This window comes from Neofelis nebulosa, chromosome 7 (genome assembly GCF_028018385.1).
Source record: "Neofelis nebulosa isolate mNeoNeb1 chromosome 7, mNeoNeb1.pri, whole genome shotgun sequence".
NCBI lineage: Eukaryota > Metazoa > Chordata > Mammalia > Carnivora > Felidae > Neofelis > Neofelis nebulosa.
This window is the reverse complement of record NC_080788.1, coordinates 111,405,257-111,422,068: the sequence shown is the minus strand read 5'-3', so window position 1 is coordinate 111,422,068 and position 16,812 is coordinate 111,405,257. Positions and strand designations below refer to the sequence as shown.

General features: G+C 39.8%; 1 protein-coding gene across 10 annotated transcripts in view; it reads right to left on the bottom strand.

The window, feature by feature from the left end:
• The window catches only part of SYNE2 (spectrin repeat containing nuclear envelope protein 2), a 342,246-nt gene that overhangs the window by 120,628 nt on the left and 204,806 nt on the right, over positions 1-16,812 (bottom strand). For all 10 annotated transcript variants that reach the window (XM_058739286.1, XM_058739287.1, XM_058739283.1 and 7 more), the window contains exons 55-58: positions 14,494-14,634; positions 12,729-12,911; positions 11,811-11,948; positions 4,743-4,928 (exon numbers count right to left, since the gene is read on the bottom strand). In XM_058739286.1, coding sequence (XP_058595269.1) covers positions 4,743-4,928; positions 11,811-11,948; positions 12,729-12,911; positions 14,494-14,634 — 648 coding nt within the window. The remainder of the gene's footprint in view (positions 1-4,742; positions 4,929-11,810; positions 11,949-12,728; positions 12,912-14,493; positions 14,635-16,812) is intronic.

The window sequence follows — 16,812 nt, the reverse complement described above, 5'->3', positions numbered from 1 at the left end:
ATTTATTGCCATGTATTCTGTTCTCCAATTTAGGCAAAAATGTTCGCCATGTACACCTCTTAAAAATTAACCAAGTGAGAGGCACCTGGCTGTTTCAGCTGGAAGAGCACGCAACTCTTGATCTCAGGGTTGTGAGTTTGAGCCCCACATGGGGTGTAGAGATTAAACAAATAAAACTAAAAAATAAAAATAAAAATAAAAAAAATAACCAAGTGTATCTTCAACAAATGATGTTGAAGATACTGGACATGCAAAGAATGAAACTGGACCACTTTCTTTTTTTTTCTTTTTATTTTCTTTTAGAAAGAGAGTGAGAACAGCAAGGGAGAGGCAGAAGAGGAGAAGGAGGAGGGGAGAGAATCCTAAGCAGAATCCATGCCGTACATGCAGCCAATGTGCGGCTCGATCTCCCAAACCATGAAATGATGATCTGAGCCGAAATCAAGAATCAAGAGTTGGACGCTTAATCGGCTGAGCCACTCAGGCGCCCTGAAACTGAATCACTTTCTTACACCATACACAAAAATAAATTCAAAATACATTTAAGACCTAAATATGAGACCTGAAACCATAAAAGTCCTAGACGAGAACACAGGCAGTAACCACTTTGGCATCAGCCTTTACAATATCTTTCTAGATATGACTCCTAAGGCAAGGGAAACAAAAGCAAAAATAAACGATTGCCTCTATGTCAAAATAAAAAGCTTCTGCATAGCAAAAGAAACAATCAACAAAACTAAAAGACAAACTATTGAATGGGAGAAGATACTTGCAAATGACATATCCAATACAAGATTAGTACCCAAAATTACAACTCAACACACACAAAAACAAATAATCCAATTTAAAAATGGGCAGGGGTGGTGCCTGGGTGGCTGAGCTCGTTAAGCAGCAACTCTTGATTTTGGCTCAGGTCCTGATCCTATGGTTCATGAGTTTGAGCTCCCACTGTCAGCTCTGAACCTGCTTGGGATCCTCTTGCCCCTCCACTCTCTGCCCCTCCCCCCCCCCCCCCCCGTGTGTGTGTATGGGGGTGGGGTGGGGTGGGTGTGTGCGTGCACACGAGCATGCACACACACTCTCACTCTCTTAAAAAATAATTATAAATTAAAAAAAAATATTTAAAATAAAAATGGGCAGAAGATGTGAACAGCCATTTCTCCAAACAAGACATCCAGATGGCCAACAGACACATGAAAAGATGCTCAACATCACTCATCATCAGGGAAATACAAATCAAAACCACAAAGAGATGTCACCTCACACCTGTCAGAACGGCCGAAATAAAAAACACAAGAAACAACAAGTGTTGGTGAAGCTGTGGAGAGAAAAGAATCCTTGTGCAAACCGGTGGGAATGCAAACTGGTGCAGCCACTGTGGAAAACAGTAGAGGTTCCTCAAAAAATTAAAAATAGAATTACCATATGATCCTGTAATTCCATTACCAGTAACAAATACAAAAACACTCATTTAAAAAAAATTTTTTTTAACATTTATTTATTTTTGAGACAGAGAGAGAGAGAGAGCATGAACAGGGAGGGTCAGAGAAAGAGGGAGACACAGAATCCGAAACAGGCTCCAGGCTCTGAGCTGTCAGCACACAGCCCGATGCGGGGCTCAAACCCACAGACTGTGAGATCGTGACCTGAGCCGAAGTCGGACGCTTAACCGACTGAGCCACCCAGGTGCCCCTACAAAAACACTAATTTAAAAGATATAGCACTCCTATATTTATTGGAGCATTATTTACAATAGCCAAATTATGGAAACAACCCAAGTGCCCATGGATAGATGAATGCATAAAGAAGATGTGGTATATATACAATGGAGTATTACTCAACCATTAAAAAGAATGAAAACTTGCCATTTGCAACCACATGGATGGATCACACAATGCCAAGTGAAATCAGCCAGTCAGAGAAAGAAAATACCATATGAACAAGGTATGGTACAAAACAAATGAACAAGGAAAAAAAGAGACAAACCAAGAAACAGCCTCTTAAGTATAGAGAACAAACTGATGGTTACCAGAGAAAAGGTGGGCAGAGGGATAGGTGAAATATGTGATAGAGACTTAGAGTATACTTATTGTGATGAGCACTGAGGAATGTACAGAACTGTTGAATCACTATATTGTACACCTGAAACTAATATAACACTCTATGTTAACTGTATTAGAATTTAAAAAAAAAAAAAAAAAGCCTAACAAAGTGTATGTAGATGTTAACTGCTTTCAATAAAAAAGTCATTCCTTTATTAGCATACCACACTACAAAGCACTGCTTATACCTTGCTGAGTTAAAACTCCTCATAAGGCCAACTTTCAATTTCTTAAACTATGAGAACAAAAGTATTATGCATTTGAATAAATTTTATTAAGTTTATTTTTTTAGTAATCTCTATGGTCAATGTGGGGCTCAAACTCATGACCCCAAAATCAAGAGTTGCATACATTTCTTTTTTTTTTTTTTTTTTTTTTAAATTTTTTTTCAACGTTTTTTATTTATTTTTGGGACAGAGAGAGACAGAGCATGAACGGGGGAGGGGCAGAGAGAGAGGGAGACACAGAATCGGAAGCAGGCTCCAGGCTCCGAGCCATCAGCCCAGAGCCTGACGCGGGGCTCGAACTCACGGACCGCGAGATCGCGACCTGGCTGAAGTCGGACGCTTAACCGACTGCGCCACCCAGGCGCCCCGAGTTGCATACATTTCTGACTGAGCCAGCCAGGCACCCATGAATCAATTTAAAAAAAAAATTTTTTTTTTAATGTTTATTTATTTCTGAGAGCATGAGTCGGGGAGGGGCAGAGAGAGAGAGGGAGACACAGAATCTGAAGCAGGCTCTAGGCTCTGAGCTGTCAGCACAGAGCCCGACGTGGGGCTCGAACTCACAAACCATGGAGATCATGACCTGAGCCGAAGTAGGTCAGTCACTCAACTGGCTGAGCCACCCAGGCGCCCCTTCAATTTTTAATTCTCAATATCTATGAACTCTTTAGATTTATCTTTGGAATGTGTTTAAACACTTGAATACAAGTGGGTCTACAATTTAAAAATTTCTACCACTTCAAGTAAAATGACAAAGTCACCCTTGGAAAACCAACACAAAAGAAGCTGGAAAAATTGACAGGATTTTCTTGCCAATCCCCTAATGAACTATTGTCATGCAGAGTCACAGATCATTTGTCTGGTGGTTATTCTCTCATCAGTGTCAACCTCTAGGACTTGGCCAACAACCTAGAACAGTGAAAAGGCTGCAGCATGTGTAATAAACCTACATAGGGAAGAACACGTGATACAAAACCATAAATGCATGAGTACGTGCTACAAACTCTATATACTGAAATCCACTTGCACTGTAAGAAGGCCTTTTAGACCTTTACTTAAAGAGAGCTAAATACAGACACACTGTAACAACCAAAAGGTACAGCTCATAATGAGGGGGATAGGAAACTACACGGGAATAGACTGAGGGTTTCAGGGGCACCTCAGTGGTTCAGTTGGTCCAACTCTTGATCTCAGCTCAGGTCACGATCTCATGGTTTATGAGTTCGAGCCTCCGCGATGGGCTCTGCGTTGATAGCCAAGAGCCTGTTAGGGATTGTCTGTCTCCCTCTCTCTCTGCCCCTCCCCTGCTTGGGTGCACGCACGTACATGCACTCTCTCGCTCTCTCAAAAAATAAATAGAACATAAAAAGTAAAAACGAAATAGACTGAAGGTTTCAAATTAAAGCAGTCTGGAGCCATTTAATATCAGATAAGCGTAACTTTACAAGCAAATGAAGTAATGAATACAGCAACTTCCTAGTGATATCTTCAAGTTACAAAGAAAAGTTAAATTATATTGAAATTATTTTTTGCATCTTATATTGAAAAGGGTATAAGAAAATAAACCCTATCTCTTAGGGTAATTTCTATCAAAAGTTATAGAAGCATTTAAAAACCTTGGAATAAGCTTCAATAACCAAGAATGTTTAGCAATCATTATCCTGAAGTTACATAAGTGTGGCATAGGCAATGTAACAGAAACATAAAGTAAATAATTAATTGTACCTGCCTTTGCTATATGACTTGATCCTTAAATAAATGCCTCACACGTTTCAAGCTGAAATAAATAAAATTATTTCAAAATCTGGTGGCTGCCACACAGCAGCCCCTCAGCAAATATTTGTTATTGGTCAATGAAGACTTGGGAGGTTATCTGTTCAAGTCCCTCTTTGCTAATTTGTGTGTTTATATCAACAATTATCGTCTCTCTGACAAAGAGAAAACGGTGAGCTTATTTGATGAGGATTCTTTCCTTTAAATAGACCACTTCTGGACCAAAAATGGGGATATGCACTACAAAATAAAAGTTGCAAATTAAAGTAAAATCGGGGCCCCTGGGTGGCTCAGTCAGTTAAGCATCCACCTCTTGGTTTTGGCTCAGGTCCTGATCTCACTGTTGGTGAATTCAAGCCCTAAGTCGGGCTCTGTGCTGACAGCGTGGAGCCTGCTTGGGATTCTCTGTCTCCCTCTTTCTCTGCCCCTGCCCCACTCACACACTCTCTCTCTCTCTCAAAATAAATAAACTTAAAAAAATTAAAGTAAAATACAATTCAAGAAATAAGAGCATAAGTGAAATATGTACCAGATCAGTATGTCTTCATATAGTTAAGAGTTGATTAGTGGTATAACTCTAATTTACTAAATGAAATATAAATTAAAAATAAGAAATCACATCTTTGTAGTGTCAACTTACATCAGCCATCCGTTGAATCTGTGGAAGGCTCTCCATGATTTTTTGTTGTAAATCTGCCACTTGACGACTTAACTCTTGTACAGATTGTGCTAAATCATCAGTTTCAAAAATTATTGACAAGTCTTCTAGATCCGTCAACACTGAATGTAAAAGATTGTGTTTCTGTTCCGAATCTTCCAAAGCCATCTACACAATGGAAAACAAGGAAAAAAGAGAGAGAACATCAAGATACTAAAAGAGGTTGATTAATATCGAAATTGGAGAAAATTTTCTAACTGTATATAGTGTGGCATATTAACTAGACTTACTGCGGTGATCATTTTGCAATACATGCAAATATCAAATCATTTCACTGCACATCTGAAACTCTTATAATGTGTGTCAACTGCACCTTAGTAAGAAAATTTTAAATCCGAGAATTTTAAAACTGCCTCAGCATTTCAAACTCCTATTCATTTCATTTCATAATAAGACACTGGGGGTGGTTCAGTCAGTTAAGCATCGGACTCTTGATTTGGGCTCAGGTCATGATCTCAAGGTTGTGAGATCAGGCTCCACACTGGGCATGGAGCCTGCTTGAGATATTCTGTCTCTCTCTCTCTCTCTCTCTCTCTCTCTCTCTCTCTCTCTCTCGTCTCTCTCTGCCCCACCCCTCTCTCTTTCCCTCTGCCCTTCTCCTGTTCACACTCTTGCTCTCAAAAAAAACCCCCCACTTTAATCATAATAAAATAGTAAACACTATATTGTAAACAGCATTGGGTGACTTTGGAGTGTCTACCCCATTTTGGTGGGCTCCCAGCAGCTATTATATACCATGCAACCCTGCTCCTCCAGCTATCAGTAAAAGAACCAGGAACACCTGACCTGCGGTCCATCCCTCTGTCATCTGAAATCCAGGCCAAGAAAGCCATTCAGGCTCTCTCTAATTGGCTGGACTTGTAACTTTGGGAATGTGAATTCGAGAGAAAGAGGTACACGAAGTGAGGATTGGGAATGAAGAGGCAATCCTGTGGCTTGTCAGTCCTGGTGCCGATGTCCTCGCGTGGCCTTACCACATGATGCCACCGACTTCCATGAGGCGTCCCTACGGTTTGATTTGACCTGAATAACCTGACACCAAAGGGACTCTATCTGATAAAACCAAATGAAAGAGAAAAACATCCATTTTTACAGTTTCTTAGACATTCCTCCTTATAATTTTTTTCTTTCTTCTTTTAACAATGATAATGTATTAACTAACTTTCAAACTTAAGATTTCAAGATATCTCAGCCACCAACTGGAAATGTTTAACCTAGCGTAGTCTTCAGGTGATTCCATAAAACATAATATGGTATGAGAAAGAACATTTACTTAATTCAATTAGAATTCTGGTCTCTAAAATTTTTTAGGTTATTCAGAATTTTATGTTGTCCTTATTTGAAATCCTAGAAGGAGAAAACTTTACGGAAAACAAAATTTAAAACCAATGCGTTTTGGTTTTTTTTAACCAACAATACCATTTTACAATAGCATCAAAAAATATAAAATACTTAGGGATAAATTCAACAATGTACATGTAAGACCTATACACTAAAGATTATGAAACACCACTGAGAGAAATTAAAAAGGACCAAAATAAACAGATCTATCGTGTTGCTGGATTGGAACAGTCAATACGGTGAAGATGTCAATTCTCGCCAAACTGATCTACAGATTTAATGCAATCCACTCAAAATTCCAACCGTCCTCTGTATATTGACAAGCTGATGCCAAAACTTATGCTGAATTGCAAAAGACCCAGATTAGTCAAAAGAAATTTGAAAAAGAACTAGTTGTAGAAATTATGCTACCTGATTTCAAGACTTACTCTACGGCTATAGTAATCCAGACTGGGTCCCATCAGTGAAAGAACAGGCACATAGATAAGCAGAAAGAAACAGAGAGTCTAGAAATAGACCCACGTCTACAACATGGCAACTGATTTTAAATAAGGCACCAAAGTAATTCATTGGTGAGTCTTTTCACCAAATGGTGTGGGAACACTCAGATATTCCCACAGAAAAAAGTGAACCTTCATACAATGTACAAAAACAAACTTGAAATGGATTCAGGACCTAAAAGTAAGAATTAAAACTATACAGGGGCACCTGGGTGGCTCAGTCAGTTAAGCCACCGACTTCAGCTCAGGTCACGATCTCACAATTTGTGAGTACAAGCCCCACATTGGGCTCTGCACTGACAACTCAGAGCCTGAAGCCTGCTTCCGATTCTGTGTCTCCCTCTCTCTCTCTGCCTGCTCCCTGCTCACACTCTGTCTCTCTCTCTCAAAAATAAATAAACATTAAAAAAATAAAAATAAAAAAGAATTAAAACTATACAATTTCTAGAAGAAAAGACAGGAAACCATCGTAGCCCTGGGTTAGGTAAAGATTTCTTACGTACAACACAAAAGGATAACCCATGAAAGAAAAATATTAAAAATTGGATTCCATCAAATTACCAGCATTTGCTCTCTGAAAGACAATATTGGGAGAATGAAAAGCCACAGACTGAGAGAATATGTGTAAATCATATATGTGTTAAAGGACTGCTTTTAGAACATTTTATAAATAATACTTACAATTCAATAATAGAAAGACAACCCAATTAAAAACTTCAATAGACATTTCACAAAGGAAGCATACAAATGACAAACACATAAGTAAATGTTCAAATAAATAAATTATTAGTCATAAAGAAAGGCCATTTATTTATTTATTTATTTATTTATTTATTTATTTATTTATTTAACGTTTATTTATTTTTGAGACAGAGAGAGACAGAGCACGAACAGGGGAGGGTCAGAGAGAGAGGGAGACACAGAATCTGAAACAGGCTCCAGGCTCTGTCAGCACAGAGCCTGACACGGGGCTCGAACTCATGGACCGTGAAATCATGACCTGAGTCGAAGTCGGACGCTTAACCGACTGAGCCACCCAGGCGCCCCAAGAAAGGCCACTTAAACCACAATGAGATACCACTACACATCACTGGAATGGCTAAAATTTACAAGATGATATCAAGTGCAGGTGAGAATATGGAGCCATTAGAACTCATATGGCCAGTTGGACTGAAAAATGGGAGTTGAGCCATTTTGGAAAACAATGTGACCATTTCTTATCCATTTAAAGACCTACCATAAAAGCCAAAATCATACTCCTAGGCATCTACCAAATGAAATGAAATGAAGACATACATCCACACAAAGATTTGCATATGACCATTCACAGCTCTGCTTACAGTAGCCTGTAAGACCCCCTGATCCCCACCTCCTGATACTCAGACCCTTATAATCAACTCCTTTGAAATGTAGGTTGGGCTAATTTACTTGCTGATTTACTACTGGCTCTACTGATTCCTTACTGAGATGTCACTTCCAAGATTAGGTTATAAAAAGACTGTTTCCGTCTTGGGGGCTCTCTTTTTTGGATCATTCATGGTGAGGAAAGTCAGCTACCAGGCCATGAGGCAGTTTTGTGGGGGAGGGCCACAGGTCTGTATATAGAAGTAGATCTTCTGAGGCCTGCCAATAGCCAAGTGAATGACCTTGGAAGCGCATCCTGTCTTCTCCCTCACCCACAGCGAGACGTGACTGCATTCTTACAAGAGACCTTGAGCCAGAGGCACTCAGCTAAGTCGCGCCTGAATTCCTGACCCACAGAAACTGAGATAATAAATGTCTGTTGTTTTAAGTTGCTAACCTAGCACAGTCCAAAACTTGAAATAAGCCAATGTCCATTAACTGGTGAAGGGATAAACATGTTGCGTATTTCCACAAATGGAACACTACTCAACAATCAAAAGAATGATCTATAAACATTAACAATCTGGATGAATCTTGAAAACATTACACCAAGTAAGCCAGGTAGAAAAGGCTGTATACTATACGATTCTCTTTACAGGACGTTGTGGAAAGAGGAAGAGGAAACTCTGAGGTGATGGAGATGTGCTTTATATTGACGGTAGTGGTGGTTGTTACACAATTGTATCCCTTTATCAAAACTCATCAGTTGCACACTTAAAATAGACGTATCTGGGGGCACCTGGCTGGCTCAGTTGGTAGAGCATGCAACTCTTTGTAATGTCATGTCATGTCACGTAAAATGTAATCTTATTTTATTCTATTTTAGAGAAAGGGAGAGAGAGAGCACATATAAGCAGGGCAGAGGGGCAAAGGGAGAGAGAGAATTCTTAAGCAGGCTCCACATTCAATTCAAAGGCCAAGGTAGGGCTTGATCCCATGCCCCTGGGATCATAACCTGAGCCACCAAGGCACCCCAGTAGAGCATGCAACTCTTGACTGTGGGGTCATGAGTTCAAGCCCCACAGCTCTACACAGTTGGGTGTAGAGCTTATTAAAAAACACATAGGGGCGCCTAGGTGGCTCAGTTGGTTAAGCATCCGACCCTTGATTTCAGCTCAGGTCATGATCTTATGGGTTCATGAGTTCAAGCCCTGCATCAGGCTCTGTGCAGACACTGCAGAGCCAGCTTGGGACTCTCTCTCCCTCTCTCTACTGCTCCCCTGCGCTCTCTCTCAAAAATAAAACAAACAGTAAAAAAAATATATATGCATATATTATGTGTGTATTTTACCATATGTAAATTATACCTCAATGAAATTGAGTAAAAAAACAATTTGTCTATTTTTACAAAGAAAATTTATGTTTCAATAATTCTTAACTACAACAGCAGTATTTCTGGAATCATCTTTGGGTTACAAAAAGATTTTAACAAATACAATCCAGGTAGAAGCTTAGTTGGGAGTTTTGATACTTCTTCAAGAGACATTTTTAAATATTAATGCCTGGTAATGCTAGAAAAGTAGAAAAGGGTATCTTAAAAGTAGAACAACTATTTTCAAAATAGGGACAAAATGGGATATTCACATATGACTAGTTGTTTGAGACTTACTTCCCATTGGAGGATTTATGAGGATACCTTCTACAGTAAATCAGCCTTCTCTTGTGCCTACTTCCTCTAACTCAGAAAGTAGAGTTAGACTAAGTTCTAGTTCATACACTAAGGCCAGCAAATTAGAATGTCCTCATGACTGAGATTCTTTCACACATCACATTTGGGTCAGTAGAAGACAGCAAAATTAGAGATGCTTTTGCCTGAACTCACTCTTGTAAATTTGTTTTAAACTCATAACAAGCATTTGAGGAAAAGAGTATCATTCCTCTCTTCTGTCTTTGCAAACTCCTTGCAACTGGTGGAAAATACAGGCAATTTAAAATAAAAGACGAGAGGGGCACCTGGGTGGCTCAGTTAAGCATCCAGCTTTGGCTCAGGTCATGATCTCGTGGTCCGTGGGTTTGAGCCCCGCATCGGGCTCTGTGCTGACAGCTCAGAGCCTGGAGCCTGCTTCGGATTCTGTGTCTCCCTCTCTCTCTGCCCCTCCCCTGCTCACATTCTATCTCTCAAAAATGAATAAACATTAAAATTTTTTTTTTTAAATCAAAGAGGACAGGGGTGCCTGGGTGGCTCAGTTGGTTAAGCGTCCAACTCTTGATCTCAGCTCAGGTCATGATCTCATGGTTTGTGAGACTGAGCCCCACACTGGGCTCTACGTTGACAGTGTAAAGTATGCTTGGGATTCTCTCTCCCTCTCCTCTGCCTCTCGCTCAAAATAAATAAATAAATAAAACATTTTATAAGCAAAGAAATTTCATTAATAAAATAAAATAAAGGACAGGCTATAGGGATGTGGAAAGCCAACCCGAGAGCTGGGGGCAGAAATCACAGGCAAGGGGAAGAAAAGAAACAAATGGGTGAAAGGCAGCATCGTTACAACTGTTACCATGGGGGGAAATGTGCCAACAAATCTCAAACATCAGGGAGGTATAAAGTAAGCTGTCTACTTGGGAATACACTGTGCTATTCTAAAGATATAAAGGAGCTGGATCAATGTTGAGGTCTGATTACTCGAAGAACTGTTGTAGAATAAACCTTTTCCTAAGAAGATTCCTTCTTGTGGTTTAAATAATATGAGAGAAGAAAATATGCCTTCGCAATAAAACTTAAGCCAATACTTGGCATCTGGAAGATCTCTTGCAGTCATGGCCCTGGGTAGGAAAATACTCTCATTTGTTTTGTCTTTGTAAGCTAGCATGGAGACATCAGGCACCAAAATGGACAGGGCATTTGGCAACATGGCATGCTTGAACTAGAAGGAACTACGGACTCGTTTTCTAATGCTGTGCAACTAATTACCACAAACTTCGCAGCTTAAAATAAAACAAATTGATTATCTCGTAGTTTTCATGGCTCCAGAGTACAGGCATAGCTTAGGAAGGTCCTTGGCTATTACAAGGCCATCACAAGCCTGCTATTAAGGTGCCATCTGGAGCACAGTTTCTCTTCCAAGTTCATTTAGGTTGTTGGGAGAATTCAGCCAGTTTTCTTGCTGGCTGTTGGCTGGGGGGTCACTCTCTGTTTCTCAAGGCTGCCCAAGGGTCCTAGCCCCACAGGCCTCTCCTAATATCACAGCTCACCTCATCAAGCCAGCTGGAGAATCTCTCTAGTCTGCTATTAGGGAGTCTTATAACCATATAAACATGATCAATCATGTATTCATGGGATTGACTATCCCATTACCTTAGCCATATACTATAACCTAGTTAATAGAGTGGCTATCTCATCACATACTCTCATATTCCTGCCCACACTCAAGGAGAGGGGGTTATATAGGTTGTGTACACTGGGGGCAGGAATATTGGGAGCCTTCTTAGAATTCTATTGACCAAAACCATCCCTATTCACTGCAACACCCTCACTTCACAGATGGGGGGAAACCGAGGCCCATGGAGGAAAACAATAAATTACCCAAAAAGTCATATAGGAGTTATCAGGACAGAAAGAACTAGACCCTGGCCTCCAAAATCCCTGTCTAGAGCCTGCCACTGTCCCAACCTTCCTTCTGCCACTTGGCATGACTGAAGATAAGGTTGTTCTTCAGGAGAACAGGGGGGCAGCACCACGAAGGGGAGCTATACCACTCGTCATTGTGTAGCTTCCATACACAGGAAGAAATGAAAGAACCCTTACCTGAAGGGTGCTAGCGTGCTGACTCAGCATCTTTGAAGAGTCATAGTCAGCAGGATTAGCCAGCAAACGGCTGGTATTTTCTGTCCAAGCCTCAGTACTCTTCAAAAGGTCATGATATGCCTCCATCTTAAGTATGGCCTGTGAAAGAAAGGCACGAGCAAATAGTCTGACTCCTTCCACTTGAGTCAAGTGATTCTTCAATGGAGAATTTGTTACCGTAAATCAGGCCCTGCAGGGTTCCACTCCCTGTGGCTGGGACAACTCGCCCACCCCCTCCAGGTTTTCACATTTCTAACTTTTAAGACTAACTCCGACCATAGGTAGAAAGGATTTAAGAAGTTGTACCCTAATGCTATGGGTCTCAGGAACAGTTAGTTCCCAGTTAGCCTTGCAACTAGTCTGGTTCCCATTTTATGCTTCATTCTGAAAACTGGATTTGTATTTTGTCTTCCCATACAGGGCCTTGTCTTAGTATATCCCAGTTCCTCTGGGACTAGGCTCCTGCCTCGTTCTTGCTAGATTACATGTACAACTCACCCACCACGACCCCTATTTGGAAGGGAGGGAGAAAGTGTCTTGTTCCTGAATGACATTTTTTCTTGCTGCTGGCTCCTTGCAGGGACTCTTGAGATTGTTTGTTGGAAATGCCCATTGCCTATTGGGAAACCCAATGCTCTCCTGGACTCCTGCTGCGGTCCGACTTTTGGACACCTGCTTCCGCTTGCCCAGACTTCCTGCTGATGACAGCAGTTAAATCTGTCCTCCCGGCGCCCACCTGACCCTATCATCTGGCTCTAGCTTCAGAACCCGAAACTGGCAATTCAAGGGAAAATGGCTGCCTCAGAATATATATTTTAGTTTTGTTTCAAAGCCCTTTCAATACAAGCTAAGCGTAGTTATCACGTGTTACTGTCATACCTTATTTAACTGTGAGGTTCTAGACTCTGCTCTCTGCGACACTTGCTGATACTGCTGGAAAGGAATCATCAAGTTATCCATCCATTCTTGAGCCTGTCCTGGATCCTGTTCAACAATGTCCTGCACTTCAGAATCCAGCTCATTTAGCTTGGAATGCCAGAGATCTAGCTCGTCCCACATTTTCTGGAGAAGGAAATCATGAGTCACTTTGAATGCAGAGGTCCTGGTTCATTGTGTTAATTCCTAGTCTTTGCACTGTATTTGCACCTGTAAGTGCTACCAAAACAACATCACAGGCACACTTTTTCACTTATGCCCCCAAACGACTTGTGACCTAAATTGAAAAACACCATTTCTGAGGTCTCTTGGTCTACCTATATTTGTTTCACGAACAGAATTGGCTGTAAGGGAGCAGAAAGACCTAGACATTTCCGGAGACAAATGACACCGAACAAGGTCAATATAACCTTAGTCTTTCAAGAGTGATGAGGTAACATTATGTTTAAAAGGGGCTTCAGTTAATCACACACACAGACACACACATACACACACACACACGCATCCTCACGCGCGCCTGTGTGTGTGTGTGTGTATTTAATCTAGAAGACGATTTTTTAAAATTTTATTTTAGAGAGAGTGAGTGTGTGCGATTGAGGGAGGGGAGCACAGGGAGAGAGAGAGAATCTCAAGCAGGCTCCACACTCAGTGCGGAGCCCGACATGGGGCTCAATCCCACTTCCCTGGGATCATGACCTGAACAGAAATCAGAGTTGGACGCTCAACCGACTGAGTCATACAGGTCCCCCAAGAAGACGATTTTTACTAAGTGTAAAAACAAAGCTAACAGAAATTAACTGTTTTGGTTTAGGATTAATGCAGTGGCAGAAAATTCTAGCAATAGATTGGATTCAAGCCTGACCTTGTATTGTCAATGGAATTCTCAAAGGTAAAATATTTAATTTGTACTTAATATTTGCTTAAGAACCCAACTTTTAGAAATGGGAAAAGTAGACTGGTTAACTTAGCTTCCTCTACTTATTAAGGGTCAAGATTTTGTCCAAAGGTGAGCCATATTTTGACCTATTTTTAAAAGTCTCCATTCATATTAGAATAATTCCTTAAAACATAGATTAGAATAAGAATGCTTTTCCACATGCAGGAGTTTACTCGGGGAATTAAGTGGTAGAAAATCACGCTTATGTACAGTTTTACCTAAGACTTTATTTCCCAGGATATTTTACAAGGCAAATAAATTTGGGATTTCTATTTTCCTGCTTCGATTTGTAGTCTAAAGACAAGTTGTTAATTCCACTCAAATCCTATTGAAATATATTTTTTAATCAAATAAGTTTCAGAAATATTCCATATCATATTCCCCATGTTAATTCACGTTAGAAAACAAAAACTCCGAGAATTGCTCATAGAAACGTGCTAGCTTTAAAAAAAAAAAAAAAAATTAATATTTATAATGTTTCTTATATCAGTCTTTCCAGGATAAGGTCCTTACTCTCCTTTACTTGTGAAAAGGCTAGTTCACAATCACAGGCTCTCAGGGGTTCAGGCATATTCCCACCATGGAAAAACTGAGAACAATTCTTAAACGCAATCTTCTCTACTAACCCTCTGCAGGTGACACGCAGTAAGGGGGCCCTATAGGCTCTGGGTGAGCATCTCTGTGCTTCAGATTCATCCAAAGAGCACACCCTGATGACTGAGGAGCAGGAGGAATGCTAAATGCTGAAGGAAATTAAAGGATGGATATTACCTTTTGAATTTCCTGAGCTTTCTCGATATTTTTGCTTTTCTGCTGCAACATCTTTTCCACATTGTGAAGCCCTCTGTTAATCTCGTCTATTTTTCTACTCATCGTATATGATGGTGAACTTTTCAAAACTTCACTGCTAATCTGTTATAACGAGAGAAAGATACGTTTGGCTTACAGATGTGCTCCATACTCTATTCACAGGTCCAGGTGATAGAAGAGATAGGTACATTGTTACGTGATTTTAGTTACAAAAATCCTGTAAAGGCTAGGGGGGGACATCCCAAACCATTATTAGCTAATACGTTAATGAGAGGGTACACTAGCAGACTAGGAAGTAGGACCTGTGCTGACCTGACCTTTTAAGTCCAATCTAAAAAAAGGAGAAGGAAATCAATCAACAAGAATTTGTTGTAATCTACAGATTGTACTACAGGTCTGTGCTGAGTTGGGCAAAGCTACTGAGTGTACTATCTGAGACAGAGCCCAATGGAGCAAATGATATGAAAAAATCCAAGGGAGGTAAATAATTTATTATACAGTCTCTCATTTTATGACAAAGACCTCTGCAGAGGACTGTTCTCAATAAAACCCAGCTTATTCTCAAGCTGACTTAAAAATAATGTAATTCTCACCATAATATTCATTTGGGTGAAATAACCCTCTAAAACTATTTCTGGAGGAGGCACAAAGCTCAGTTTTTCTCTGTGTGAATGTTTATAGTGTATGTTTTCACAGCAATCTGAAATCTAGTAGCTGAACAGTGTAACTTTTTTATCTGAACGATTTTCTTAAGAAAATAACTTGGGCTAGGAAAGATAACAAATGAATGTGGAATGTGTCATTTTTCAAATACCTGATTAGTTCCTGTTCTTGGTTTTTTTGGTTGTTTTTTTTTTTTTTTTTGGTTTGTTTGTTTGTTTTAGGCCATGTTGTTGATAAGGCTTTCTCCCAGCAGCCACTAAATAACCAAATACTACTTTACGCTTCTGTATAATCCTTTAACCCTTTTAAAAACAACTATATCTGTATAACTATTACGACTAAAACCTCCCAATGCAGACGGTACACAGAGAGAAACTAAACACAGGTTAAATGACTTGCTTATGGTTACACATCAGGGGAGAACGTGAACTTGTCCTGAGAAGCCCCAAGTCACTCTGGAGTCCCAGGCTCTTTTTCACATTTCAGGATGTTGATACTCTTGTAAGATGTTTTTATTCCACAGAACATAATGCAGTTGAGATTTTTAGGGGAAAAAATTAATCCTATGTTAGTTTTTAAACTGCTGTAATAGCTATTTATTGCTATGTAACAATTTTTCTGATATTCGGGACAGTTATTCTCTTGGCCAAAAAGGCATATAACTTGGGTACGTTAGGAGAGACCAAGATTTAGGAAAAGTAAGCAGTCCTTCAAATTATACAGTATGGTTCTGAGTCTGCCTGGATCCTTCACACACCAAACAAGCAAAATCAGTTGCAATCTGTTACAAATATACAAGTTACAGCTGAAACCCTCAACCCTAGATTTAAGAGTGATTCTGATTATTTATTTTGTTGGGGATTTGCGCATGAAAAGAAGAAAAGATTTTCACATGCAGTATTCACAGAAACAAATTTAGTTGCTCTCAAAACGCTCAGTATTTTCTTAAAATAAAATCAATAGTGCTTGATTCTTGAGAAGGTATCTCACGGAAGTATCTCATTTTCTTCTGTGTTAAATCAACAAAATTTGTCATAAATGTATATTAGGAGTATGTATGTTTTTTCACGGGTCAGATTTTCCTAAGGAAACCGCCAAAGAAGTTAACTGGTTTGAAATGTGATTTCCTGTGTATGTGCTTGATATCTATTTTATTCAGTTAGGGGTACTCCAGATTTCAAAAAAGAACACAAAAATCTTTCTGTGGATGCCGGACCAAACAGAATTTTGTTCTGCTGGATGGATGCAGGCTGCCTTTCTAGGATCTAATAAATCTGTCTTGCTAACGTCTTGGGTCTCCAGTACTAGGAAACAATTCCCACTTGTTCTTCTAACTTTCAGATTCACCCATTCGGGGATGAAGATTTGCTCAGATGTGTTTTGTGAGGACACCGTGTCTTAGATGCTATTCCTGGTGAGTTGTGAAATTCCTATTCTAAGTGCCCTTGGTAGCAATTTTAAAACACTCACAGGGAGGGAATACATTTTACAGCAAAGTATTATTCATGTCCAAAATTTTAAAGTGTGATTCTCCGTTAAAAAAAAAAAAAAGGCCAAGTAAAAGCTAACAGACAACTCTATTTTTAAATGCAAGAGAAGAAAAACTAAACATCCTGA